A 25,019-nucleotide genomic window follows, 5' to 3' on the forward strand; every position below is an offset into this window, starting at 1 on the left:
ATCCCACTATTTCCATTATTTCAGTATTGAATATATTCTTTGTGTGCACACGGGACATCAGCCCGTTGGCCAAGACCCCGGACCCCAGTCATCAGCCCGTGGACGCCGCCTACACAGCCACTGTCTATTCTTATGGTTATTTTTAATATCATTCATCCTCAGCCCTACATGTATTCTCAACAATCCTCCCTCACACCTAACCTTACACCCGACCATCACACAGACAAACCAGCCCAGATCCCCTCCCGCCGCCATCCGCTAAGTAGATGAGCATCATGCCCTCACTACGCAACATCCTCAACAAACGCGACGACCTCAGCACCACCCAACCACCCGAAAATGCACCAGCAACACCCCCAGCACCCGAGTTCAAGCTCATCCGCACCGACACACACACCCAGGAGATAATAATCCCACCCTCAAACCCCAACGACCCAACCCCATACCTATCATCACCAACTCAAGAAGAGCCCACGTCTCCCCGCCGGAGCTTCCAACTCTTCAACCGCTCCCCCAGACTCTCCTCTGCATCCTCACAGTCCCCGCCCCGTCGCGAGCGCCGTCTCTCAAACCTCCTCCATCTCGACCATCGCAGTCGCAGTAACTCGCGTGACTCCTCCGCTAACATCCCCGCGGACCTGCCGCAGATCGATGACGATCACGGCGCGAATAAGCAGGAGCGTGAGGCGTTGTGGGAGAAGAGGGCTACTGTGCTAGTACAGCAGAACCCGCAGTTTGCGCATTCTGGCTCGTCGTTGCCGGGGCGGCAGGGTGAGGGAGAAGCGTCGCTGGGTTTGGGACTGGGGCTGGAACAGGCTAGGTCAAGGAGCTCGAGTCAGAGTCGGGTCAGTTTGGATCCAAAGCAAGATGTAAGTGGTTACTGTTTATATATTTGCGTGGTGGGTTGTGTTTATGGTTGGAATGTGGGACTAACGGATTATAGGTTAATATTCAAGAGGCGATTCGACTGCATGAAGCTGGTGGTGAGTTCTGATTTTCTGTATTCGGCTGGAGATATATGTTGATTGACATGGATTATAGAACTCGAGCGATCAACGCACATGTTCGGACAACTTGCTGATCCAAATGGCGCAAATAATCCTCTGAGTCAGGTTCTTTATGGCCTCGCACTACGGTAAATAGCGCGCCTAGCTCTTTCTCAATTTTCTATATGCTAATTAATGTCTAGACACGGATGGGGTTGTCCTATAGATCCTGCACGCGCTGTGACTTATCTCTCCGCCGCAGCATCTAACTCCGCCGCGGTTGAAGCGGAGGCTCTCCGTGCTGGAGTGAAGAAAGGGGGAGTCGCCAAAGGCGAACTCGTTTTGGCTATGTTTGAATTAGCCAATTGCTTCCGTAATGGGTGGGGTATAGCAAAGGATCCTCCTGCTGCCAGACAGTATTACGAGACTGCCGCGAATTTGGGTGACACTGATGCCATGAATGAAGCGGGCTGGTGTTATCTAGAGGGATTCGGGGGTAAGAAGGACAAGGTACGTTTGATCGATGCTTAGATGTATATTTTGTGCTTATTCTGACTTGATATTGCTATAGTTCAAAGCGGCCAAGTATTACAGACTTGCTGAGGAGAATGGGTGTCCTACCCTTGGGAATTCATGGTATGTTCAACCGACTGAGGATTTGGAGTTTGAATCTAATGGATACCATAGGATCTGGAAAGACAAGTATAACCCGAAGTAATCCGCTTCAACAAAGGTTGCAGACATTCATTACCTCTATTCTACGATTGACGTATTTCACGGTCTCATTACTCGATGTATTTTAACCTACGTGTCACGTCAAACATTCATGATCGATGTCCAATTATTCCACTATGCCCTTTCTCTGTGGTCACCTTAGCATCACCACCAGTAACACGCGCCTCCCCATCAAAAATAAAAGCAATATCTTCAAGCGACCTCCCCCTGGTCTCAGGATAAGTCTTCCAAACAACAACCAAAACAACAAGCAGCACGACCAAAAACACAAAATAATATTTCCAAGAAATACTCTCAAACGCAATAGGGTTAATAAGCTGATTGAAAACCAGCGCTATATAATTCGAGATCACGGCGATAGCAACGCCCTTAGCACGCAGCGAGGTCGTCCAGATCTCAGCCGGGTACGCCAGAAGCAGCGGCGTGAAAGCGATATCGTAGCCCGCATAGTAGATGAACAAGAACGGGATCACAGCTGTTCCGACAGCACTGGTACCCGTTGTCGTGAAGCTGCCTGACAACGCAGTGATGAAGATATAGCTAAACAGCATTATCACAGTCGATGTGATGAAAAGCATCCGGCGGCCAGCACGATCGACAAGACACGCGCCTACCACGCTCATTATCAGGTTCCAGAGCTGAAGGAAGCCGTTTATGAGGGTCTGATCTGTTGTCGAGGTTATGCCGATTGTATCGAGGATGAGAGTTAGGTAGTATGACACCACACCACTAGAGCAGATATACAGTCAGCAACGGATCTCTCCATCCATTTCGATTTCACCTCGTGAACAATAACAGTAAAATCCAAGTTAATACTTACCCTCCATTCCATTGAGCAAAAATACCCAAAGAAACACTCAGAAAAAGCCGATACCGATTCCCAGGAGTCCTAACACAATCGATCCAGCGCGCCTGTGGTCGAGCCTTCCGCTCTGCCGCTAGACCCTGGCTAATATCCTCAATCTCAAAAGCCACCAACTGCGAATCCGCATCCCCACCAGCATGGAATTTAACCAGCATACGCCGAGCCTCCTCGACCCGTCCGCAACTAAGCAGCCAGCGTGGGGATTCGGGCACAAACAAGGTGCCAGGTAAGGCAAGAATCGGCAACGCAATCTGCATAAGCACAGGTAAACGCCACGCCCAACTACTCTGCACATTCCTCATTCCGAAGGAAATCCACGCTGACAGCGAGGACCCGACATAGTATTGACACATGTAGATGGCAGTGACGAGCGAGCGATGTGATGGGTACGCTATTTCCGTGACGAGGATCACGGCACACTGAAACCAGGCGCTGGCGATGCCGATCAGAAGACGGGAGTAGATGAATGTAATGGGGTTCTGGGCTGCGGACTGGAGTCCCACGCCGAGGACGATGAAGATGTATCCGACTAGGATTGTGGGTTTGCGACCGAAGCGGTTGGCGGACCATGCTTGGATGGGGAGGAAGATGATGCTGCCTATGTTTTGGAGGGCGTTTATGAAGCCGAGTTTTATTCCTTCTGGGTTGTTCATGAAGGTTTGCCATTGTGGTAGGGATTGGAGGCTGTTCATTAACGAGATGTCATAGCCGAAGGTGCTGGAGAAGAGGATTAGGCTTGCTATTAGGAGGTTTAGGTGGATTAGATGTGTTGTTTTCCACCATGGTTTGGACTGGGATTTGGTTGTTAGTTGGCTTCAGATTGGTTATTTGATGCGATGGAGGAGGTTTATACCGAAGTGAGTCCCGTGACAACTCCTGCTGTGGGCTTGTCTTCCATGATGGGGTGGTCTTCTCCATCAACGCGGGCGAGAGTGAAGTCGAGGAGCTGTGTAGCTGTATCTCGAGGTAAGTGCTTGACTTCATGAAATTGTAGAGATCAATTGAAGAAATCAATCTGCCCCCCTCTCTTTTCCGGCATCCCGACACCCCGGATATCCTTGCACCGAGATCCCGGGGATGCGGAGAAGTGGACCTGAACTCAACTGCGCTAACTGTCGGCTCAGCTCCGTCCGAGACAGTTGTGACTTTCTCGGAGTACTTAGTCAAGTGTCGATTTGTATTCTTCGGATGCCAGGGGTTGCCGGAAATTGGTCGAGTCGAAGGAGTACATGTATGTACAATATCGGATAGCCCCAAGGTGTGAATCCGATTCCCCTTGCTCAGGTGGGAACCCCTTTTCTTTGTCATTTATTTTTCAGGCAATCAGCTCTTCCCTTGGCAATTTGAGCCCGCAGATTAATATATTTAATATATGTGGGTGTTTATTTAGCCTTTTAAGCGAAGTGAAGGGGCGAACAAGGGGAGGGCAGATGGTATTGAATATGCTGGATAACCTCAATTCGAAGGTAACAGCTTGCTTTCGGAAATTTGACTGTCAATATCCTATACTAGACATAAATCCATGTGTCTATTATACGTTAAAGCGACACAACTTCATGAGTGACACTAGTGTTCCTCAGGATTGCAATCTTCGCCTCTAATTCCGCCCGTAATTTCTCCTCTTCCTTCTCGGCTTCCTCTTCTTCCTCGAGATCACTGTTGCTCACACCAATCCTCTCAACTTCGAAATCTAACTCACTGACAAGCTCACCGCCTCCGCGCAGGTAGTTGTTGGCCGTGGATTGTTTGAGAGGCTAACCTGGTTAGCTGAAAATTGACAAAGTGACTGTTATAGCTTAATAGCTGCAGGAACAAAACTCACATCGCTTCGGAATCTCTGGAACATACGCGGCTTATAGTGTGATCCGTTGAATGATATGACCAGTCCCTCGTCACCCTAGACAGAGCATTAGCGATCAAAACATAGTCTCGTCCAAAAACAATCCTCACCTCTTGAGCTTGATATGTCGTCCAACCCTCATTCTTCAACTTCTCAAAAGTCCCACCCCCACCGCCAACACTCCCAACACCAGTAGCCGCGATATCCAAACCAACATCGATCTCCTTATCCTTGCTATTAGTCATATGAATAGCACACTCATCAGTAACCCAAGCAGACTGAATAATCCACAGCCCGTTCTTCTCAATATCCGTCGAAAAGTCCGACGCAAGAAGCGCCTTAGCATTCTCCGACGCCCACTTCGAAATAGGTTTACCAAACGGAGCCAGAATCTTCTCCCGCTTAACCAGACTGCCCGTCACCAGACCCGCCTTCCCCGAAGCGCTGTTTTTTTGCTTGCCGTCGCCGTTAACATCGATCGGAACGGCAGCCGCAGCCGCAGCCGACAATCCCCCCGAGAGTCGGACATGGTTCCCATCTTCGCTCTCCGAGGACCGGGTCTTCCACATCGATGCCTTGGGCTCGTCGCGGCTTAGTGTGCGGCCAAGCGCCGTGAAGCCGTCTGTCTCGGATTGGCCTTCCTTGCCGAGATCGGTGATCTGGTTCCAGCCGCCGTTCTCGTCGAAGAAGCCGACCGAGCCTGGGTGGAACTTTTTGAAGGTCGGTGGGATGTATAGGAAGGTCCCTTCTGGGTTTCGGGCCATGAGACTGGCATATTCGATATCAAGAGTTGTGGATTTACCCATGGTGGTGATTTGTACTGATATATTCACAGGGTTGAATTTGGTTCGGATACTAACTGTCGCAGGCAGCGGGAATGGTTTAGGTTAAATACGTAGCTCCATGGTGGGCTGTGTATGTTGATCTGAAAACACGACGCGGGGCATGATCTCATCGTGGACCCCATATGTGATGAGATGAAGACGCCCCGTTTTTTTTTATCAGCTCAGCTCAGCCCTCTGAACCTTGTCACCGCCAGGAACCGTGTTGACAACGTGGGTTACACAATAACCGTTCATTATCACATCCACATCCCTTTGATCTCGGGTATCTCTTACCTAAGATGAACAAACTACAAGACATTGAGATGCAGAATTGCGATCGGCGATGTTGATCACTAGCTCTCAGGAGGGGTCGGTGACCGTAGCACGACAATTAGTGGAGTACGTGGGCCGAGGACTGTCTTTCCGACGCTCTGGCACGAACTCTGAGATTGTCAGTGCCAGACCATCTCCACCCTCGGAACACCAACTGGTGATTGTTTCGATTGATATTATGGATCGCGATGCACACTACGAGAGGCCCGTGCAAAGTTGGTTTTATGCTGAGTTCGCTTTAAGCCCAGCTATTCACGATACTTTGCGGAAAGGTTATAAGTTTGATAAGTATACTCTGAACATTTTATAAAATTCCATATCGAATTTATCTCTAGATTTTGCCACTACGTAGTATAGATTTGACGGTAATAAGTGGAATGCTTAATCATCTGCGGTACTATCAAAGTTCTCTGAGCGCATCAACAGAAAAATGCTCAAGAAACGTCGGGAATCCGATACCAGGCATCATGAGCATCTCAGACTCCCAGTCAGTATTACTGTATATATTTTGGAAATATGCTATTTCGAGTTCCGTTATCTGGCTGAAGTTCAATATTTACAGCTTGGGATGGTATCTACACGATTATTTACTAGAAGTGTTCACATCACACCTGGCTCAACCGTCCTCAACCTTCTGGGCTTGCAGTTCTTGGCATGTGATACGCCATATCATACCTAGCAAGCCTCACGGTTATTGTTAACCGATGCACTGCTATCTCTCGGGACCTTTGGAAGAAAATTCCAAAGAAGCAACATTGCCCCCGAAAGCGCTATGATAAACGGCATCAAAACCTCCACACCCTTAGCCTGGGCAAGTACACCGACAATAAATGGAAGCACAGCCGCACCACCGCCACCAAAAGCTGCCGCAAACCCAATGGCGCTGACATGCAAGTGCTTTGGTAAGAGTTTTGTAGTAACAATCACAACCGCTGGGAACAACGGACCCAGAAAGAACCCTTGCAGGGATACCGCGACTGCACCAGCATAGAAGTTCGGAACCAGGTACAAGATGAGACAAAATGCGATCTCGAGCGAGATATAGATCTACTAAAAGGTGAGCTTGTGGTATAACTTGAATGTAAAAGAAATACTGGGAGAACCTACCGAGATGGCAATCTTCTCACCAATTAAAGGAGTCACAAATCCAAGGATAACCCGTCCAAGGGTTATACCGAGCCAGAATCCCGTAGACGTCATGCTGCTGGCGAATGGTGCGGCATGCCGCACTTTTTTCATGAATGTCACGACCCATCCCCCTAGCGCTACTTCGACGCCGACGTATCCAAGTAAGAATATTGAGCAGATCCAAGTAATTCGCGCAAAGGGCATTGTAGTTAGAACCCTGCGCAAGCCTGCTTTCTCGGATGTATCGCCGGGTTGTTGTTTCTTAGCGAGTCGGAATGACGCTCCTGTAGAATCCCAGAAACATGCAACGCAGATGAAAATCTCGATTGCAGCGCCTCCAATCTAGGAAAATCAGTCAACATGAGCGAGACCATCAGAAAGACAAATAGACAAAGTATAACTAACGTACCATAATGTAATAAAAATAATACCACGGCAATCCAGCATCTGCAACAAGCAGCGATGCAATGAGAGGGCTGATAACAGCACCTACACCATAAGATCCATGAAGTAGACCGAGTAATTGATTCGCATTATGGAGGTTTCCAATCCAAGCATTCCATGCCGAGTCGGCGAGGCCATTTCCCAGACCTGCGAATATGAATGACACAACGAGGACCGGGTATGGTGGATGCACACAGTTCAAGATGTAGGCTATCAGATGGCACAACGATGAGACGAAGGCTACGCCTCGTCGGCCTATGGCACAGTGTGCTCGCTCGTTCACAATTGCAGCTGTGGCATACCCGATTAGTGGAGAGAGGAAGACAAGGGAGACGATTGTGTAGGAGAGGTTGTAGTAGGATTCGAGCTGGGATTGTGTTAGAAGGGGAGGGGAATATGAGGCTAGGGGTTGATGTACGTATGGGAGGAGTGGCTGGATCGTTGTATTGGCTTAGTATAAGTTTCAAACTGCCATGGATATATATCTAGGTGGGATCTTACACCGTATGCGGAGTCGTTTGCTCCCATTATTAGGAAGCTCCAGAATGTTGCCAATGTCTTTGCTATGTTAGATCGCGGGTGATTCCATTTTTCGCTGTCAATCTGACAAGACGACTCGGATGACGAGGAAAGCTGATTTTCATGTTGGAGGGTTTGACTTTCATATATCGTGGTGTGTGGACTATCTTGCACTCCAATAGACATGGTTGAGCTGTTAAATCGACTGAATTAACTGAAGAACCAGAAAAACAAATAGATAACAACACAAGACAAGACAGAAAATTGGACCAAAGAGCTTTTATAGCATTTACCTAACCGGACTACAAAAGCTTTGTTCATGAATATCATCTAGCTTGCCATCGAGCGAAAGTTGAGAAATCTTCCTAATTAGTAACGGGGCGGCTAGTTCCGGAATAGGCAGGTCCGCCAGCAACCCCAACATAGCGCCTCGGGGGATTTCATTGTGACATATGTACCCCACATATATCCACCCGAACTGCCACTTCACTCTTCTCATTAAACAAACAAGAACAGCCAGCCGCTCATGCGGCCTGGGTTCTTGATGATGGAAGACTTTGATGATCCCCCGGGCCGATTTAATTGGCCCGAAACGATATTAGGGGCGTGATATAAGAACACTGCCATGTGTTTTTATATGTTTTTCAGATGACTTTTCAGATATGATTTTTGGTGTATGTGAAGCCGGCAAAAAGCATAAACAGTGGAGATGACTTTTCTATATATAATAGGGATTCAAACTCCAACAGTGACTGTATCTTGCATAGACTGATTCGGTATTCTCCACGTCGATGATGCAAAACAACAGAAGTCCCATCAGCCCAAACAACATTTCCCCAATCTTCCAAAGTCAAATCATGGTGTCCAAGAAAACAAGCTAGCCTAGCATCGCGCATAGATTTAGCTTTTGTTATTTTGTGATTCGGCTTTTTTCAGGATCCGCCAGACAGTAGTCGAAGAGATCTCATGTCCTTCGAGGCTCATTTCTCCAGCAATGTCAACGCAGGTTTTTGCGCGGCCGTCCTGATCAGTGTTTACTTTCGAAAGCACCTGAGTTTGCACATCTTCCGTCCGCTTTAACGGCCTTCCAGATCGAGGGGCGTCAGCTAACATAGCTTCCGAGATATTCCAAGGACGTGCGGCCAGGTCAAAGCCATTGGCAAGGGCTCTTTCATATATGCGGTCGACAGTGCGCTTCGAAAGGCCAGATAACTCTGAAATAGTAGTGCTTCTAATCCCAGTAGCTTTACAGGTTACTACCATGGCGCGCTTGGCAATATCGTGGCCCATGGTGGTAGGTTGTAGGAGGTAGGTAGTAGTAAAAGGGGCATATAGAAAAGGAAGAATATAAAAAAGGGGGAGGGGTAATATACTCCGTACGTACAGCATTGTTACGCGCTAGTTCTTTTTATCTCAAAAAAGCAAATAAAAATACGGGCGCGAACTTTTGAAATACATCTCCGGTTCCTTTCAAACCAATGAGAAAACTTAATCTGCATTAAAGATTGGTGAACCAAGATCTAATCTTGTGATCGTATCCACCTGGGCATGTCTAAACACCCGATGTGTTGGCAGAAGACACTGGTCGCTGTTTACGTTCATCCAACCTGCCCCTATGTAGTTGGATACGGAGTAGACCGCTGGGGCTCTTTTGGGTCACTATTTCAGGGTGTAATTTCATCGTGACAACCTATACACGTATGTGTACCATATTGGAGACTAGCTTTTATAGAAGAAGAACATCACGGGTAATTTCCCTTGCACTATACCATTGCCATTTACAACTCTCCTAAATAGGTCATTGGTTATACTATTCTTGTACTTACTGACACTTTCAGTGACTAACTATCCCTCGGTTGGTTACCTTAACTCTCCCTTCTAAGTTAGATGGCTTCTTTCTTGGGTTAGTTTGAATCTATTGAAAACACTACCTCTTGTGTTCTCTGTTTGCAGATTTAGCCTCTTAGGTGGAAAGCGCGCTAATGCTTTGTCAAATGAAAGGGGGATTCTCATTTCACCCTAACATGAAGCTTTGAAACCGCCGTAGAAGAAGAAGAAGATGTATATATTTGTGTGATCTCAAAAGATCTATTTGAACCGCCCCAAAATGTAATGGTTCATGATTGTATGGTACAGAAAGCTTCATTTCCTCCAAAATTTCCAAATGTTTCAGTAATTACTTGCCAGGTCCCAAGTAAGTTGAAACCAAATGACTCATGTTACCGCAGGCGTCCACAGCCTCATAGTTGTCTCCAAAGCCATTGCCCTCGACAGTAGCGCGGTAGTAGAGCAGGGCCTTGTTGCTTTGTTCGACAAATCCATAACATCAGAGTGCCCTCCCTCCGCATATTCCTGCCATCTGCTTGCAAGAGCAGTAGATGCAGCTCTTCTATCGCTGCTAGCTACAAGAACAAGCTTTTCATGCTTAAAAGAAATCTTGACTCCAGCCCCATTGTGTCGCTTGGCCATGGAAGAAGTCGCGTTTCCAGAGTTATAGAACGGAATGTGAAAATTCGTAGTTCCGTCCGCGAAGTGATGAATCGTATAATCATGGGTCTTGTTGCTCTGACTATGTCTGATATTCTTGAGGATATGGTGCGAAAGCAGGGCTGGCTCATTTTCTCTTGTCTTGATTCCATCGGTAGGAACAGTAATGATCTCAACAGAATCATAGCTGTAGCCACTCAAGTTGAGCATATCCTCGATGCTCGGAGGAGCATCATTGCTAGGGAGCGATCGACGACCACTCATGTATGCGTTGGTAGCGTCGACAGTGACAGATCCTGCCTTGAAGACATAGCCGACATCGAAGATTAACTGGAAGCCGTCTCTGACGTCTGGAACCCAAATTGCGCACTTCGAGGGATGCACGAGCCTATATTGCCTTTGCTACAGATGTGCATTGTGAGACAGTCACTCTCTTCAATATACGTGGGCTGTAGTGGGCACCATCCTCGGCGAAAGGCCGTAAGTCTTTAGTTTCAGTTTTGGTGAGAATCATACCAATGGACCCTGTACATATCCACCGGCGGATAACTTCGCCCATGGACCACAGGCTTGGCGAACTAAGTGGATCTCGGTTGTAAATCGATCTGCAAAGCTTTGCCAAGTCCGTTGGGGCCGCCGGGAAGAGGCACGAAAAAAAAAATAATCAAACGGCCCGAAGGCCTAAACGATGTTCATTGGATGAGTAGATGTAGATGTAGGAAGACTATTTGTTAGGTGCTCTTTGTGAATATCCCACCAAATCCGAGTTCGTATCCGGAACTCACTCTTCTACATTAACACGCTAAGCAATTGGGGGACCCATGTCACCAGTTGGGGGGGGGGGGATAGAAACCCTTTTCCTACAACACCTAACCTCCACCGACTCTGCCCTTTCTACTTACTTTCAACTCTCCTTTGCTCTCGCAATTGTCTGGATTTAATCATGGAAGCGAAGATCCCTTCCGGTCCCTCTCCCGGATTGGCTCAACGAAAGCCAAAATCAGACCATCCTCTGGGGCGCGTATTGGAACCCCTTGGGTTCTACAGACATCCAATCTTGTATGCCCCCCCCCTTTTATAACCCTTAGGTGCTAGCTGCTAACCCGTAACGTGAAGGTTTGCGCTCCGTGCTCTCGCGTCGTTCTATCTATTTGCTTTTGTATGTCGTCAATATTGCGATGCAGATTCATGTCGGTATTACCGCCGGAGCATGATGTCAGCTTTAGGGTCCTTTTTCTTCCTTTATGGGATGTGGGGCCAGGGCGCTAAAAAGCTTGCGGCGGAAAGCAGGCAACGAGAGGAGTGCGCGTTGCGAAATGAGAAAACACCGATGTCTGCCTGTTGAAACAGAGCCCATAGTGTGAAGCGGAAGGTCTCTGATAGGAAAGTATAGATCTACTTCATGACTTGATTAATTCAATCGATACGATTAATATGATTTAGACTCGTGGGAAGACCACTCGGATTCCTTTGGAGAACCAACAACAAACATATGGCATTTTGTCTTTCCAATGGATCTAGACTGATAGAACGCCCTGAATCCAATCAAGATAAGCCGCAGTGCTAGCATTAACACCATCTTGGTCGTTTTTTCCACACCCAAAGCCCCACGAAACAACTCCAACCTGCTTCTTAGAGCTAGCATCAACAAGTGGACCACCGTCGTCTCCCCGGCAAGCACCCTTTCCTCCAGACTTGACACCAGCACAGATCATGGAGTCATCAACTTCACGGCGATCCACATATTCCTCCACGCATTTCTCGTGGTCAACAATGTCGACGCACTCGACCAAGAGGTCTGAGGCAATAGAGCCCCCTCCCGTACTGTAACAACCTTCCAGTCCCCACAAGCCCCGCTTCATTATACCGTTACTCCCGTGTGCCCGACCTTGGAAGGCAACTGTCCGGCAGTTACATTGTCTACTATGGGAACTAGGTCTCCCCTTAATCATGATGCCTACACGGTCGGTGGATATGCGCCTTGCCTATAGAGACGGCGGCTGCGAAGCTGATGTTGGACGAAATTCATCCCCCTTTACCACGCCTGCCGATGGATCAAAATACCTATATTCTTGGAAGCATCAGGGAGCACAATGTTGTTATTACAAGTTTACCGAGCGGCGTCTATGGCAATATCTCAGCCGCAACGGTTGCAATGCAGTTGCTGTCTAGCTTCCGCGCGATTCGCATTGGTTTAATGGTCGGTATCGGCGGCGGTGTGCCAAGCAGTAATGCGGATATTCGACTGGGAGATATTGTAGTGAGCCAGCCATCGGACACATTTGGAGGAGTGATCCAGTATGATCTTGGGAAAGCCTTGAGCGGCGGTAAATTTAAGCAAACCGGGATGCTTAACCGACCTCCTAAAACCCTCTTAACCGCCCTTGCGACCCTCCAAGCATATCACCTTACGGAGGATAGCCAGGTTATCGGATTTATTTCTAACATGCAAGCCAAACTACCGCCTCATAAGGCCAAACAGTTCGCGCGACCAACAAAAGAGGATTGTCTCTTCTGGGCAGAATATAACCATATCGCGTGCGATACGTGTGTGAATTGCGATCGATCTAAACTATGTCTACGATCCCCACGAGAACATACAGAACTATCGTCCATTACGGACTCATTGGATCTGCCAATCAAGTCGTGAAAGATGGCAAGCAACGAGATCAACTGGCTCAGGACTTGGGGATATATGGTGTGGAAATGGAGGCGGCAGGACTTGTGAATGACTTTCCATGTCTGGTCATTCGGGGCATCTGACTACGCTGATTCACACAAGAGTAAGGAATGGCAAGGCTATGCGGCGGCGGCGGCGGCCTATGCGAAGGAGCTTCTCTTGGTGGTTCCAATTGATCATATCGACACTGCAAAAACTTCCTCACGAGTGCCGGAGGCTGTCATTCACGATATACCTATTTCAACTTCCTCAACAGAGCTGGTAGACGTAGCCCGAGAAAAGGCTACAGTGACACAACAAGAACAAGAACTCGAGTGCAAGTATGAGACTGGATATTGGCTCTATGCAGACGGACGATACAGAGAGGCAGAAGATATCCTCCGAGAAACTCTTCTGGAGCAAGAGAAGGCCCTAGGCCACAGTCATGAAGAGACACTTGTATCTGCATACTGGCTTGGTCATTCACTATTTGATCAATTTAGGTACAAAGAGGCAGAGACTCTTTTGCGAAGAGCTCTCCCTGGTCCAGATGTGCTAGGCTTTGACCATAAAAGCAGAAGAGATTGCGAGTTCTGGCTTGGTCGCTCTCTCTATCGCCAGGACCGGTACAAAAACGCAGAGGATATGTTCCGACGAACTCTTCTGGGGCGAGAGAAGGTTCTAGGCCATAACGACAAAGACACACTGTTGTCTGCACACTGGCTTGGGATCTCACTTTATCACCAGGATCGGCACAAAAACGCAGAGGATATGTTCCGACGAGCGCTTCAGGGACGTGAGAATATGCTAGGACATGACCATGAAGAAACACTTGAATCTGCGTTCTGGCTTGGTCATTCACTTTGTGATCAAGATCAGTACGAGGAGGCAGAGTTCATGTTCCGACGAACTCTACAGGGGCGTGAGCAGGTGCTTGGCTCTAACAATAAAGACACACTGCTTTTTAAACATTGGCTTGGTGTGTCACTTTGTCGCCCAGATCGGTACGAAGACGCAGAGACCATCTTACGAAGAACTATCCGGGGCCGAGAGAGGGTGCTAGGGCATAACCATGAAGACACTCTGCTTTCTGTACATTGGCTTGGTGTCTCACTTTATCGCCAGAACCGGTACCAAGAGGCAGAACCCATATTTAGACAAGCTGTCCAGGGGCGCGAAAACGTGCTAGGTCACGATCATGTAGAAACATCCCGCTCTAGGAAGTATGCGGACCAGGCCCATGAGCGAGCCCTTGGCTCGAAATAGTCTTGATCAGATGGATTACACGTGCAGTTTAACAAATTCTGCTTTCTGCCGTGGACCGGAGCAGAGAACAAAAGACAGCAGTATTGCAGTATCGTCAGTAGTTTCATTTGAAGAATCCAAAGGTTTAATGACCGGAGTAGTCGTGATGTACGTAGTTTATTGTAGAAAGTGGTCTGAAATGGGCCAGTGCAGTCCTTACCCAGGAAGCTTGCACGTATAGGGACGAAATCGGAAATGTATGAATTTTAACTCCGAGTTGTGTCAGCTACCCAGGTGTATAGCGTCCAGGGTTTGTTTCACCAGATTAATGCCTGAAAGCCTGATTTTGGCCGGACTTGCGTTTATCCCCAGTGCGTCCCTTCCCGGGGCTCACTTCCATTGTAAAATGATTGACCCAAAAAAATAACAGTGATTTCCGGCGCCTTTCTCGGCCTTTGCTTTTTTCTGGCTCAGTTGGAGCTCTTATAAATCCATACATCCTGCTCTGTCGATGATGGCAGGCATATTATTCGGCTGTGGCTATCTATTAATCTTCACAGCGATGCTGAGCTATCTGGCAGGTGTATATGAAGAGTCCTCGGCTTCTGCACAGGCAGCGGCTAGCGCGACAACGGCTATAATGGCAGTCGTGCTGCCATTCGCGGCGAGCCCAATGCACACCAATTTAGGTATTCACTAGGCTAGCTCGCTTTGGGGATTCCTGGCCTTTTCATTGGCTTAGATACCCTTTGCTTTCATCAAGTATGGCAGATTAATCAGGCAGAAAAGTGGCCTTGCTGTAGAGCCGCATGAATAGATAGACCCGGATTTATTGAAGTCAGACTTGGGGTTGGCGTGACTTTATTTGTAATTATGATATTCGTATGCGTCGTGTACTACCGATCCATAGAAGGTTGCTCGGGGGTCTGAAGATGACCCTGAGTGTTTTGCTCTCTTCGGAATTTAGCCAACCACTCATTGTTATCGGCCATCGTCTGGTTCCATTGGTCTTCAGAATCAAACAAAAGCCTTCTTGCCTCGAGTTGAAACATTTCGTCAGTAGGAATGACACCATCTCCCATCATCCTTTGTGCATAATGACTTAAATGACGAGTGAGCACTTCCGTGTAAGAATCCAAATTATCCCCTTGAACCGACTGTAGATCTGGCTCTGGAGCTTCCGGCAGCATCTGAGGTTCTCCTGCTGCATCCAGAAAAGTGGCGCGAGACAGCATTTGGGAGAGATGGTCATTCACAGCTCCGTTCGTGGCGGAGAAAGGCACGAGGGTTCGCGATTCGAAGTCGAGCATGTATGGCGGGACACTATGTGTGACTCGCGCAGCAATCTCTGGCGGGAACTCATGATCACCTTTCCAGTTGGCCATGGTAAAGCCTTTGCGGAAGTGGAATGTCAGATGGTCGGCTCTTTCATCCCAGTTGGACATCCGGCCGTCACAAAATCCACAACGGGAAGGAATTTCCGTAGTAACACGCTTCCAATCGTCGATTAACGGAATGGTTTCGAGGCGATGGGAGAGGCGCAGGTGCTGAATTAGGTGATCCTTTCGCCGAAACGAACGTATCTGTTGCTGACATGCTCCATAGTTGTGCTCTTCAAGGTGCTTCAATGTTGGATCCAGTTGATTGCAATAGGCACAATGAGCGCGACCCGTTGATGGCAATACCACAGAGCCTCCAAAAGGCGCGCACACCCAACTCTCAAGGTCGAGATGAAGGGACTTCTCGTGACGCATCCAGTCAAATTTGTTCTTGAATTTATCACAGCAGAATGTGCAGCAAAATATGCGGGGTTGGTTGGCCGAACTTCGCTTTTTGCCGGTTGTGCGAGTCTGCTTCTTTCGAATTCCAGCAGATGCTTTGTCTGGCGCGGCTTGGCTGCCATTAGACAAAGCAGACTCCCCGGATCGGTTAGAGCGCCGAGATGATGCACTAGTAGCACTTTCTCCGCTTGTTGTTGAGGGTCCTCGGGATGCTGGACGACGATGGATTTGGAACAAATTGCTGGCCCCGGAGCCAGGCGTGGCGGGTAATTGATTTACACCTGAGTAGCTCGATGGATTTTCAAGCGCATTCTTAATGGCCGATAAACTTGCTGCTTCGCCTTCGGGAGGGGATTCCTTCCAGCGTTCCAAGGGATCCGCGGGACCTGCAGTAGGTGGTATGAAGACAGCATCTGCCCGTTGATTGGTCTTCTGTATCGAATACCTGCTTTTCCGCCGAGGAAGTCCGCCGTACCCCCGTAGTGAGTGTTGCGGCAAGGGCGGTGTGGAGGTTAATTCTCTGTTCTCGATGGCTCCATAAAGTGATGGTATAGCAGGTGAATTGGAATGGTTGGAGAACAATGGATCAGGTTCGCTTGGTTGAATCGATGGCAAAGATTCTAACAGTCCATAGTTCATCCAATCAAAGTCATCATGCTGTTCAGCACTTAAGCTATCATGTTTTGCTGTGAGCCAGTCAAAGTCCTGATCCAGAGGCTTTCTATGTGCCGAAGCATTTTCCAACGGGGAGATAGCAGCATTGGAGGCAAAACCATCAGTGACTTTATAATTTGCGTCATTCTCCCCGCAATGCGGCGGATCCGCAGGGTTTAGCAGCGTATGTGCATATCTGCTATCGAAGTATCCTGGGTAGTCAAGCAAATCGCCATTTTCAGGCAGCTCATAATTATTCGCGAGATCTGAGAAAGGTTAGTGCGCTGATCCTTAAACTTTTGAAGCACGCAGAACCTGTACGTTGTGAGTCTCGGCGCCGCGGAGCAGCCATCTCTACAAGCCTCTTGTGTCGAAATCACTGGTTACAATGGATAGTGGCGGTGAGGTGCAGTTATATTCCTTGCTTAAAGCTATTGATATATGTAGAGCTTTTTACAACGTATAATTCCCCTCTGTCACATGATTGCCATGTGACCGGATCAGGTTAGGGCCTAAGGTATCAATACTCTCTGCCTGAGATCCGAGGGGCCAATTCCCCATGAGTTGGTTGTTTTCTTCGCCATCTTGCTCCCCTTCTTCACACACCGGCCACGTAAGAGCCAAGCAGTTTAGATGAGGAATTTGTTCTGCAAATTATATATTGGCATCACTTGGTACGTTTGGGCACAATGAGACATGAAGGCAAGTGGCGAGGAAAAAAATTGCCCAGGATGAATCATCGGATGTGGGGCCGGCATGGGACGTCAAAAGCCATCACTGTGCTTTGTTCTGCTTGTTGCTGGGGAGTACGGAGTACAATACGAGAATTAATCATGATCTATTATGTTTAATTGTATCTATTTCGCGAAGCAAACTCATATCTAAACCCTTAGCTCCTTCTCGAGTACCACTCGGGCCCAATCATGCTCCACGCGCCCATACATCATATCGCCCAGCCAGCCCTTGATTTTCCCTGTAATTTCGGCAGGTGTGCCATCAGGGCCAGTTGGGATGTTGATATCTTTTCCGCGGTGGTGAACCAGAGCGATAGGGGTAATGAACCACTGTACATCGATTAGCATTTAATTGTCTCCACAGACTTGGGACGAGGAACCATGACTTACAGCTGTGCCAGCAGCGAAGGACTCCAGGAGTCGGCCATCCGTAGCTGCCTTCTGGATTTCGCCAATGGTGAACTTGCGCTCGGTAACTTCGAGCTCATCCTTCAACCGTTCTCTCACCAAGTCAAGGCAACTTCGGCGAGTGACTCCATTCAAAATCAACTGATCATCCAATGGAGCCGTGATGAGCTCCTTCTTGCCGTCCTCGCGTTTCCAGATCACGAAGAAGTTGCTCCCACCAGCCTCAGTACAATCGCCTTCAGGGCCATACAGCCACAGAATTTGGTGGTAGCCTTGACGGGAGGCCTCTTGGGAAACCAGAACTGACGGTCCATAGTTGGCGCCGACTTTGGCGTACCCGAATCCGCCAACCCAGGAGCGCACAGTGTCGTCAGGGTTCGTCAATAAGCGTTTTCCGCCCGTCGGTGTATCCACACGAGCCATGTAGCCAACAATAATATACAACAGAGCCTCCGTTGGCCGTGTAACGCCAAGCTGGGAGTCTGTGCCGATAATGGTTGGGCGGACATATAAAAAGTCTCCCGCACGGCTCTTGGGAAGCCATTTGGCACCATCCACCGAAAGCAATGCAAATATCAGCTTTTCCAATTCATCCGGGTCGAATTGAGGAAGGGAAATCCGCTCGGCAGACATCAAAAGGCGGCGGACATTACGGTCGGTTCGGAACATTCGGAGCTTGCCATCATGGCCACGGTAAGCTTTGAGTCCTTCGAAACATTCGTAGGCGTAGTGGAGGCAGGATGCAGTGGGAAGGAGGCTGAAAGGACCGTAAGGCTTGAGCTCTGGGACAGACCAGCCGCTCTCGACATTCCAAGACGCCACAATCATGTGGTCGGTACAAATCGTCTTTTTGTTACTGGCAAGGGTTTTGACATCGGGTACCTCTCGTGGGGTGGTCGTGTAGGTATATGTTAATTGCGCTGCGTCAAGTGGACGCATATCACCCATATGTGAACCCATATTGAACAAATCAATTAATCATAGGCAAAGCACTGATATGACATGTTACTTCGTTTTTTCGGGAACTTATATATGTATATACATATTTGATCCTCTGGGTAGCGAGGATTATGAAGATCCTTACCTATCTACGTAGGGCGTGTCAAGGCGTGCGGACACGCCCTGTAGAGTGGGTCCGGCTATCCGATAGTTAACTACTCCGTACTATACTCCGTAGTTAAACACATACTTAACATGTATGTCACATACCGAAGGATACGCTAATTCCATATCGCCGAAGAATTTACTGAGTCTTCAGTCTTTGCATGAGATAAAATGCGATATATTCCACACTTGTACCTCAAAACTACATCTTTATTATGTTTGGTTGCTTTTCAATAGCCATCAAAAAGACTTGCTAGCACTATATATCACCGTTATTGAGACAAGAAACTGTTATTTATGGCATTTAATACTTAGGTATGTACCGTATTACACCGTACTTGACCCGGGGGCCCAGATGGCGTTCTCGGTCCTGCGCGCCCGACGCCGAATCCACAAATGTGGCCTCGTATATTGTTGTCACAACATGTATTTTGAACCATCAATGAACCCTTTTTGGATGGCTTCCTGTATGCCACGGAGCCATAATATTGCCATCTTGTAGTAGCCATTGTCATCAGGATGTATGCCATCGACGAAGCTCTGAACGTCGGGTCCGTCCGGTGTGTCCATTTCCACCAGAACGATCTTTTTTTGTTCAGTCGCCTTCTGTTGGGCCAGAGCGCGGAATTGGTCGTTGACACGTATCACCGTCGAGTTCACCTCTTTGTGCGCATTAGGAAGTAAAGTAGAGAGGAGGATGGTGGACTGAGGGGAAGCCAGCCACAGATAATCGAGCATATCACCCATGCGGTTACCGGCCTCTGGAATATTGAAGGTCTGGAGGCAATCATTGGAGCCGGCGTTGACCAAGAAGACATTGGGGGACAAATATTCTACCGATTTTCGAGCTTTTCCCTCGACCTGGTCAATTCTGAAGCCACGCCAGCCCTCGTGGTTATTATTAGGCATGGGACCATCTTTTCGCGAGCCCACCATGCGAGAATTGACGCCGTATAGCCTGAGCATCTGTAACAGCGGTTCTCTATACCCTGCCCCATCCGACGATCCAACGCCGCGCGTAACTGATCCCCCTAGGGGCATTAACCGCAAGACACCCTCGGCAGCGGATTTGGAGGAATGGTCTGGGACATTTAAAATAAAATTAGCTACAGGTTCGAGACGTCCAACATTAGCTGATTCCGACTGACCATCTTCTGAAAATGATGAGGCCGACCGAGATGGCTTAAGGGTAGACAAATAGTGATTGATTCCAGGGCAGCGAAGGCAAGAATTGTGCGACTGGTCGAACATTCGCTGCCAATGAGAGAACTTGATCTGTCGTCGCATCTTATCAAGAGGGCAGAATATCTGGACACTTATCATGCAGATTACGAGCTGGAGAATGGAAGTGGCAGAGGCGGGTTGAAATATGTTACGGCATTGTCTGTCCCCGAGCCTCGGCAAAATGTCGAGGCGCCGAGCTCGCCGTACTATCGTTCGATTCACTCGGAAGTCAAGTTATTTGTTTTAGTCAAACAGGTGCGACAGGACCACTTGATGGCGGAAGAGCTCTATGTCTTGAAGCGGTCTGCAAATCAAGCTATACAGTCAGGGTCGACAACCGCCTGCAAATATAATTTCATACATAAAGCATGGTCGTTCTCACACGATGGATGAAAGCAAAAAGCCCAAGAAAAATCCTCAATATCCTGTTACAGACCGAGTACTCTGTGCTTTTGGGGATCCTGACCAGATAACATCTATTAACTGCCGCGAGTGCCTTTAAACGCGCTGATGGGGATTAGTGCGAGCGAGTATAATGGAACCGAGCCCTCCGAAGCCGTTCTTGACAGGCGCCCGATATAAGAAGACGTTGATAAGAAGAAGTTGGCGTGTCTATCAACCCCTAGAGTCAAAATCATGCTGATAAAGTCCTTGTGACTAAGTATCTCTGACAGCATCCTCTAAAAACTGCATATCAAGCGCAGGTTGGGAGAGAAGTTGCTGCAGAGAAGAATCGGTCCACGGAACGCCTGCCGTTGAAATCGCCCCTTGTGGCATATGTTGTGGAAGCCGAGAAGTCGTCGCTGCATCAATGACGGGGGCTTCAGGAAACCCTGGGGGCTCTGCTATCGTCGATTTCGTATACGCGAACAACGCCGCTTCGATTGCTTCGAGATGGTGGCAGTATTCCTGAGCGATGCAATTTCCGGCCTCTTTGAGTTCTCTCAAGAGATGCGACGCCTCTTCAAATGTGTCCCGATCAGCTTGGTTGTCTTGTCCATCAAGTATGCTTGCTATTGCTAGCACAACCAACGAAGAGAACAAATATTGAGTGTAAAAGCAATCAAAGGTAAAGAAGAAACCATCGATCCAAGATTGAGCTAAGAGCTGCGCAGAGTGTCGCGCACATCGCACGCAGGCTTCTGATAACGCTAGGGCAGTCGTGGGTACCTGAAACGAGGAGGCTGTTGGACCTTCCTGCGGCGCAGCAACTTGAATTCGTAGCGCGTGGAGCAGTATTGGACGGGTGGCAATGATGACGCACTTCTAAATTGTAAGTACATATTCGTGCAATATACGACCAAATTAGAGTTGGACTTGGATGGAGACACTCACTTGGTAGAAAGAGAGATGAAGCGACACAACCTTCCAATCGCTTACTACACCTGGGGTGTGCTCGATCTGCAAGCGAGGGGGTAATCGGTTCACCCAGGCCTGGAGGTCCTGTAACGACTGATGGACTTGAGAAGAAAGTTGCGCATTTAGCTGTTTGCGGCGGAGTGTATATATAGACCGAACAACATTAGCTAAACGACGAGTTAGCTCAATGTGGGCTACATAGTATTGGCTGTCAAATCCGTTGCTAGTAAGTTGATCGACTCCAGTCCCGTCGCTGAGCGGGAGAACGGAGGGAAGGTCCACCTCGATCTCGTCGTCATGAATTGCCGGGGGGTGACCGAGACTAGCCCCCCACATTCGATCGAATATATACGTAGTCCAAAAAAGTCGTTTTCTGTGCTCCCTAGTATCGAAGTCGGAAAGCTGGGTGTCGGATATGTTAAAATGAAGGCCTACCACGATGGCCGACCGCATGGCTGTGCCGGAGAGTATATATGCACTGTACCGTCGATTCAGCGCTAGCGAGTACATGGACTTTGATAGTATCGTTAGTAGCAATTAATTTAAGCGAAGCCCCGATAATAAACATACTAGTACAAGTAGAGTCTCAATAACCTCAGTTCCAGGACGTTCATTTAGGTAGCCCAACATCTTTGATGCCTGGGCAAAGTATGCCATTCCCGGATAGCTCTGCGTTGCCGCAACTCTGGAAGTGTACAGCTCCCCAAGAGCAAAAAGGGCCCAGAATCTGCAGCACACAACTGGGCTACCCCAAGTCGGGTTCATAAAAATCTGGGACAGGCCCTCTTTGACTTCGTCGGCGCGGACGATGTAGTAACAGCGACCGATATATTTCAAGGCGGCCTCAAGCAAAAAGCGAGCTCGGGATTGGCTTGGCCACGGGACCCCGGACTCAACGAGGGACATCAACGCATCATCGCTTGCATAGTTAACACGAAGAAGATGGGTCGGTTCCGGTGCCCTAGGGTCGGAGATGACCTGACGAAATCGAGTTGCAAAGGCCGTGTCCGCAGCTTCGCTGATCAAAATGGGTGTTTGGAAGGCATTTCGATTGTCAAACCATGGAGCGTCGTTGAAGGTCGGATGTATCTCAGAGTCGACATTCTCGACTCTGGCAGGTCGCGGGGCCGGAACTGTGGTTTGCGGCCCCATCGGCTCTGCTGCTATTCCCTGGGACACATGTTCATCGAGCGGGCATACGTCTAAAGGATGACTGTCCGGGACCGGCCGGGTATTTTGTTGCCGCTTCAAACACTCAATTTCTTCTAAGAGTTCGTCAATGAACCTGCGGCTCGGTCAGTCCCCTTTGTGATGTAGGAAAGCAAAGAGGTAAGGGGCAAGGGGCACCTTTGACGGACTTTGACCGTCCTGTTTCGTTGAGGATACAAGCAATCACTTCCCTGCTCGGCTTGCAAGCAATTTTGACATGGCTTTTCGCCCGTACATTTAATCTTCTTTGCATGGCATCGGTAGCAACTGACGGCAGTATTAGTCAAATTCTACCACATATCACTTAGAGATCTAACGCAACGACTTTATTGGGCAGTACCCTATGTCGGTGACCTGCTGGTAGCGCCGCCTTCGGCTCTGGACGATTCTGCATTATTTTGAAAGGACTGTTTGGTATGGTGACGCGGCGAGACCGGGGGAAGAGAGGAATGCCGACGGGCGAACCTTAAAAGGCCAGCCTGCTTACTTGATGGCCCGGCGTATCCACAGGTTAGTCTCGGCGTCACGGTTTCCCGCCGTACTGACCCACCTGACTTGGGCTATCGAAGAAAAGAATTACTAGACTTGAAGATTTCGAGTGGACTCGGGATGATTGAGATGGTAGTATAACATATTTACTCGATCGAGTATTGGGTATCCGCAGGCGCTGCCGCTCGCGCTGCGGATCGCAGCATATATATATACCCATTAAGGCAGTCATCGTGGAAATTCGTTTGACTTTGCTTGATTTTGTCAGCTTTGCCCTTCTGAAACCACATAAACAATATCCTCGTGGCTTGTGCTCTATCTCACAATGCAGTACACCCATATATCTAATCCCGCGCGCTTGAGTCAGGAGGCAAAGTCTGCGGCGGCCGTGTGCATCAAGAATCTCTCTCAGTGGGCCATGGCCGTTGAAGAAATTCGCACCTGGCCTGAGTACAGCCCCCAACCACTGCGCACGCTTCCCGGCTTCGCGCAGAAAGTGGGTGTCGACCAGCTGTTCGTGAAAGATGAAAGCAAGCGGTTCGGCTCCGACATTGGCTCTTTCAAAGCACTGGGCGCGCCTTATGCTGTCTACAAGATTTTGGCCGAGGAGGTTTATGCGAAGACGGGCGTGCGTCCCTCCTCGGCCGAGCTCCGAACGTCCAAATACCACGACATCACGCGTAATGTCGTCGTATGCGTTGCCACGGATGGAAACCAGGGCCGCGGTCTCGCGTATGGAGCGCAAGTTTTTGGCTGCTGTTGTGTCGACTATATCCATGACCATGTCAGCGATGGCCGGGCTGACCGGATGAAAAACCTCGGCGCTGTGGTTATCCGTGTCGATGGGGAATACGAGGCATCCGTGGCACGCGCGAAGGAGGATGCCCGTATGAACGGGTGGTACTTTGTTAGTAGTACCTCTTGGTCCGACTTTGACAACGACGTACCTCAACATGTTATGAACGCCTATATGGTCGTCCTCGACGAGGCGCTTAGCATGATCCCCGCGGTAGACAAAGTTACACATGTCTTCGTGTGCGGCGGTGTAGGAAGCATCGCCGCGGCAATCTTTCAAGGATTTTACAAACGTTTCTACGAAATTCAAAAGTCCTCCGCAGCCTCCGCCATGGTGGCAATGCCGCGATTTGTTGTCGTGGAGCCATCCGAGGCAGACTGCCTGTTACAGAGTGCCAAAAGCCGGGGGGCTCGCGAATCTGAAGGATCCTTGCGCACGCTTATGGCCGGTCTTGCCTGTCGCACGCCATCTCCTGCGGCCTTAAAAGTGCTCACCTGGCTTGCGAGTGACTTTATAGCTGTCCCCGACTCTGTGGCGGTGGACGGTATGAAAGCATTGGCATATGGAGAAGAGGGTGATATCCCTGTAGTATGCGGCGAGTCTTCAGCAGCCAGCATGGGTATCATGCTGGGATCAACCACGGATCCATCCTTACGTGAAAAGCTTGGTTTGAATAGTTCAAGCCAAGTCGTTCTGTTTGGGTTGGAAGGTGCTACCGATCCAGACATTTATGAGTCATTGGTTGGGAAGTCTTCCCAGGCTGTCTTCGAGGCCCAGGATGGGTTTGTTGTCCGCGACTAAGGCCCTTCAAACTGTCCCCTAGGTTCTGTCGTTGGTTATTATGATATTTATGGGTGATAGTGGCCCATCTTCCCGGATAATTGTTAAATGTTATAGTAATATAGATTTCTCGACTTTTCTATCAATTATTCCTGATTGTACCATAGACATTAATGCCCGTGGCCTTCTCCTGACAATGATACAAGTAGTGCATGTACGTTTATAATATGAATCATACCACGTTTGCTGGCCGTGATTAAAAGTATATTTATTATTATTTTTTTCTTTTTCAACAACGAGCCTTCGACCACAGGGTGAGATACCATGCCACCGATCGCTCAAATGGTTTTGATCCTGTCGATCTCTGTTGCTTCATCCTCCGCTATCTACTCCGTAGCCCGAGCCATGTGGTGTGG

The 25,019-nt window shown here is 48.8% G+C and overlaps 14 protein-coding genes across 14 annotated transcripts; 4 read left to right on the forward strand and 10 right to left on the reverse strand.

The window, feature by feature from the left end:
* Positions 1-266: 266 nt before the first annotated feature.
* On the forward strand, positions 267-1,750 carry N7455_008818 (tetratricopeptide repeat protein; the record flags this gene model as incomplete). The annotated part of the gene is made up of 6 exons (XM_040961698.2): positions 267-869; positions 944-983; positions 1,042-1,135; positions 1,190-1,496; positions 1,558-1,622; positions 1,674-1,750. 6 exons carry the CDS (start codon positions 267-269, stop codon positions 1,702-1,704), a joined length of 1,140 nt encoding a protein of 379 aa, XP_040807859.2. The 3' UTR covers positions 1,705-1,750.
* Positions 1,751-1,810: 60 nt separating this feature from the next.
* N7455_008819 (uncharacterized protein) lies at positions 1,811-3,484 on the reverse strand (the record flags this gene model as incomplete). Its single annotated transcript, XM_040961700.2, has 3 exons — positions 1,811-2,450; positions 2,542-3,377; positions 3,440-3,484. The coding sequence occupies 3 exons, from the start codon at positions 3,482-3,484 to the stop codon at positions 1,811-1,813; spliced, it is 1,521 nt and encodes a 506-aa protein (XP_040807857.2).
* Positions 3,485-4,124: 640 nt separating this feature from the next.
* On the reverse strand, positions 4,125-5,232 carry N7455_008820 (uncharacterized protein; the record flags this gene model as incomplete). Its single annotated transcript, XM_040961706.2, has 3 exons — positions 4,125-4,340; positions 4,409-4,483; positions 4,537-5,232. The coding sequence occupies 3 exons, from the start codon at positions 5,230-5,232 to the stop codon at positions 4,125-4,127; spliced, it is 987 nt and encodes a 328-aa protein (XP_040807854.1).
* A 361-nt stretch (positions 5,233-5,593) lies between these two features.
* On the forward strand, positions 5,594-5,893 carry N7455_008821 (uncharacterized protein; the record flags this gene model as incomplete). Its single annotated transcript, XM_065605982.1, has 1 exon — positions 5,594-5,893. One exon carries the CDS (start codon positions 5,594-5,596, stop codon positions 5,891-5,893), a length of 300 nt encoding a protein of 99 aa, XP_065460931.1.
* Positions 5,894-6,258: 365 nt separating this feature from the next.
* N7455_008822 (uncharacterized protein) lies at positions 6,259-7,860 on the reverse strand (the record flags this gene model as incomplete). Its single annotated transcript, XM_065605983.1, has 4 exons — positions 6,259-6,630; positions 6,691-7,053; positions 7,121-7,522; positions 7,657-7,860. 4 exons carry the CDS (start codon positions 7,858-7,860, stop codon positions 6,259-6,261), a joined length of 1,341 nt encoding a protein of 446 aa, XP_065460932.1.
* A 714-nt stretch (positions 7,861-8,574) lies between these two features.
* On the reverse strand, positions 8,575-8,964 carry N7455_008823 (uncharacterized protein; the record flags this gene model as incomplete). Its single annotated transcript, XM_065605984.1, has 1 exon — positions 8,575-8,964. The coding sequence occupies one exon, from the start codon at positions 8,962-8,964 to the stop codon at positions 8,575-8,577; it is 390 nt and encodes a 129-aa protein (XP_065460933.1).
* A 924-nt stretch (positions 8,965-9,888) lies between these two features.
* N7455_008824 (uncharacterized protein) lies at positions 9,889-10,425 on the reverse strand (the record flags this gene model as incomplete). The annotated part of the gene is made up of 1 exon (XM_065605985.1): positions 9,889-10,425. The coding sequence occupies one exon, from the start codon at positions 10,423-10,425 to the stop codon at positions 9,889-9,891; it is 537 nt and encodes a 178-aa protein (XP_065460934.1).
* Positions 10,426-11,678: 1,253 nt separating this feature from the next.
* Positions 11,679-12,023, reverse strand: N7455_008825 (uncharacterized protein; the record flags this gene model as incomplete). The annotated part of the gene is made up of 1 exon (XM_040961687.2): positions 11,679-12,023. The coding sequence occupies one exon, from the start codon at positions 12,021-12,023 to the stop codon at positions 11,679-11,681; it is 345 nt and encodes a 114-aa protein (XP_040807848.2).
* Positions 12,024-12,211: 188 nt separating this feature from the next.
* Positions 12,212-14,086, forward strand: N7455_008826 (5'-methylthioadenosine/S-adenosylhomocysteine nucleosidase family protein; the record flags this gene model as incomplete). Its single annotated transcript, XM_065605986.1, has 3 exons — positions 12,212-12,708; positions 12,765-12,885; positions 12,944-14,086. The coding sequence occupies 3 exons, from the start codon at positions 12,212-12,214 to the stop codon at positions 14,084-14,086; spliced, it is 1,761 nt and encodes a 586-aa protein (XP_065460935.1).
* Positions 14,087-14,961: 875 nt separating this feature from the next.
* On the reverse strand, positions 14,962-16,852 carry N7455_008827 (uncharacterized protein; the record flags this gene model as incomplete). The annotated part of the gene is made up of 2 exons (XM_040961694.2): positions 14,962-16,766; positions 16,822-16,852. 2 exons carry the CDS (start codon positions 16,850-16,852, stop codon positions 14,962-14,964), a joined length of 1,836 nt encoding a protein of 611 aa, XP_040807844.2.
* A 529-nt stretch (positions 16,853-17,381) lies between these two features.
* On the reverse strand, positions 17,382-18,590 carry N7455_008828 (uncharacterized protein; the record flags this gene model as incomplete). The annotated part of the gene is made up of 2 exons (XM_040961711.2): positions 17,382-17,564; positions 17,625-18,590. 2 exons carry the CDS (start codon positions 18,588-18,590, stop codon positions 17,382-17,384), a joined length of 1,149 nt encoding a protein of 382 aa, XP_040807885.2.
* A 573-nt stretch (positions 18,591-19,163) lies between these two features.
* On the reverse strand, positions 19,164-19,997 carry N7455_008829 (SGNH/GDSL hydrolase family protein; the record flags this gene model as incomplete). The annotated part of the gene is made up of 2 exons (XM_040961699.2): positions 19,164-19,828; positions 19,895-19,997. 2 exons carry the CDS (start codon positions 19,995-19,997, stop codon positions 19,164-19,166), a joined length of 768 nt encoding a protein of 255 aa, XP_040807881.2.
* Positions 19,998-20,627: 630 nt separating this feature from the next.
* N7455_008830 (fungal specific transcription factor domain-containing protein) lies at positions 20,628-22,481 on the reverse strand (the record flags this gene model as incomplete). Its single annotated transcript, XM_040961677.2, has 3 exons — positions 20,628-21,236; positions 21,306-21,842; positions 21,900-22,481. The coding sequence occupies 3 exons, from the start codon at positions 22,479-22,481 to the stop codon at positions 20,628-20,630; spliced, it is 1,728 nt and encodes a 575-aa protein (XP_040807867.2).
* Positions 22,482-23,352: 871 nt separating this feature from the next.
* N7455_008831 (uncharacterized protein) lies at positions 23,353-24,624 on the forward strand (the record flags this gene model as incomplete). Its single annotated transcript, XM_065605987.1, has 1 exon — positions 23,353-24,624. The coding sequence occupies one exon, from the start codon at positions 23,353-23,355 to the stop codon at positions 24,622-24,624; it is 1,272 nt and encodes a 423-aa protein (XP_065460936.1).
* Between the last annotated feature and the right edge of the window lie 395 nt (positions 24,625-25,019).

The sequence above is a fragment of the Penicillium solitum genome (assembly GCF_028829755.1).
Source record: "Penicillium solitum strain IBT 25940 chromosome Unknown utg000005l_segment0_segment0, whole genome shotgun sequence".
Lineage (NCBI taxonomy): Eukaryota > Fungi > Ascomycota > Eurotiomycetes > Eurotiales > Aspergillaceae > Penicillium > Penicillium solitum.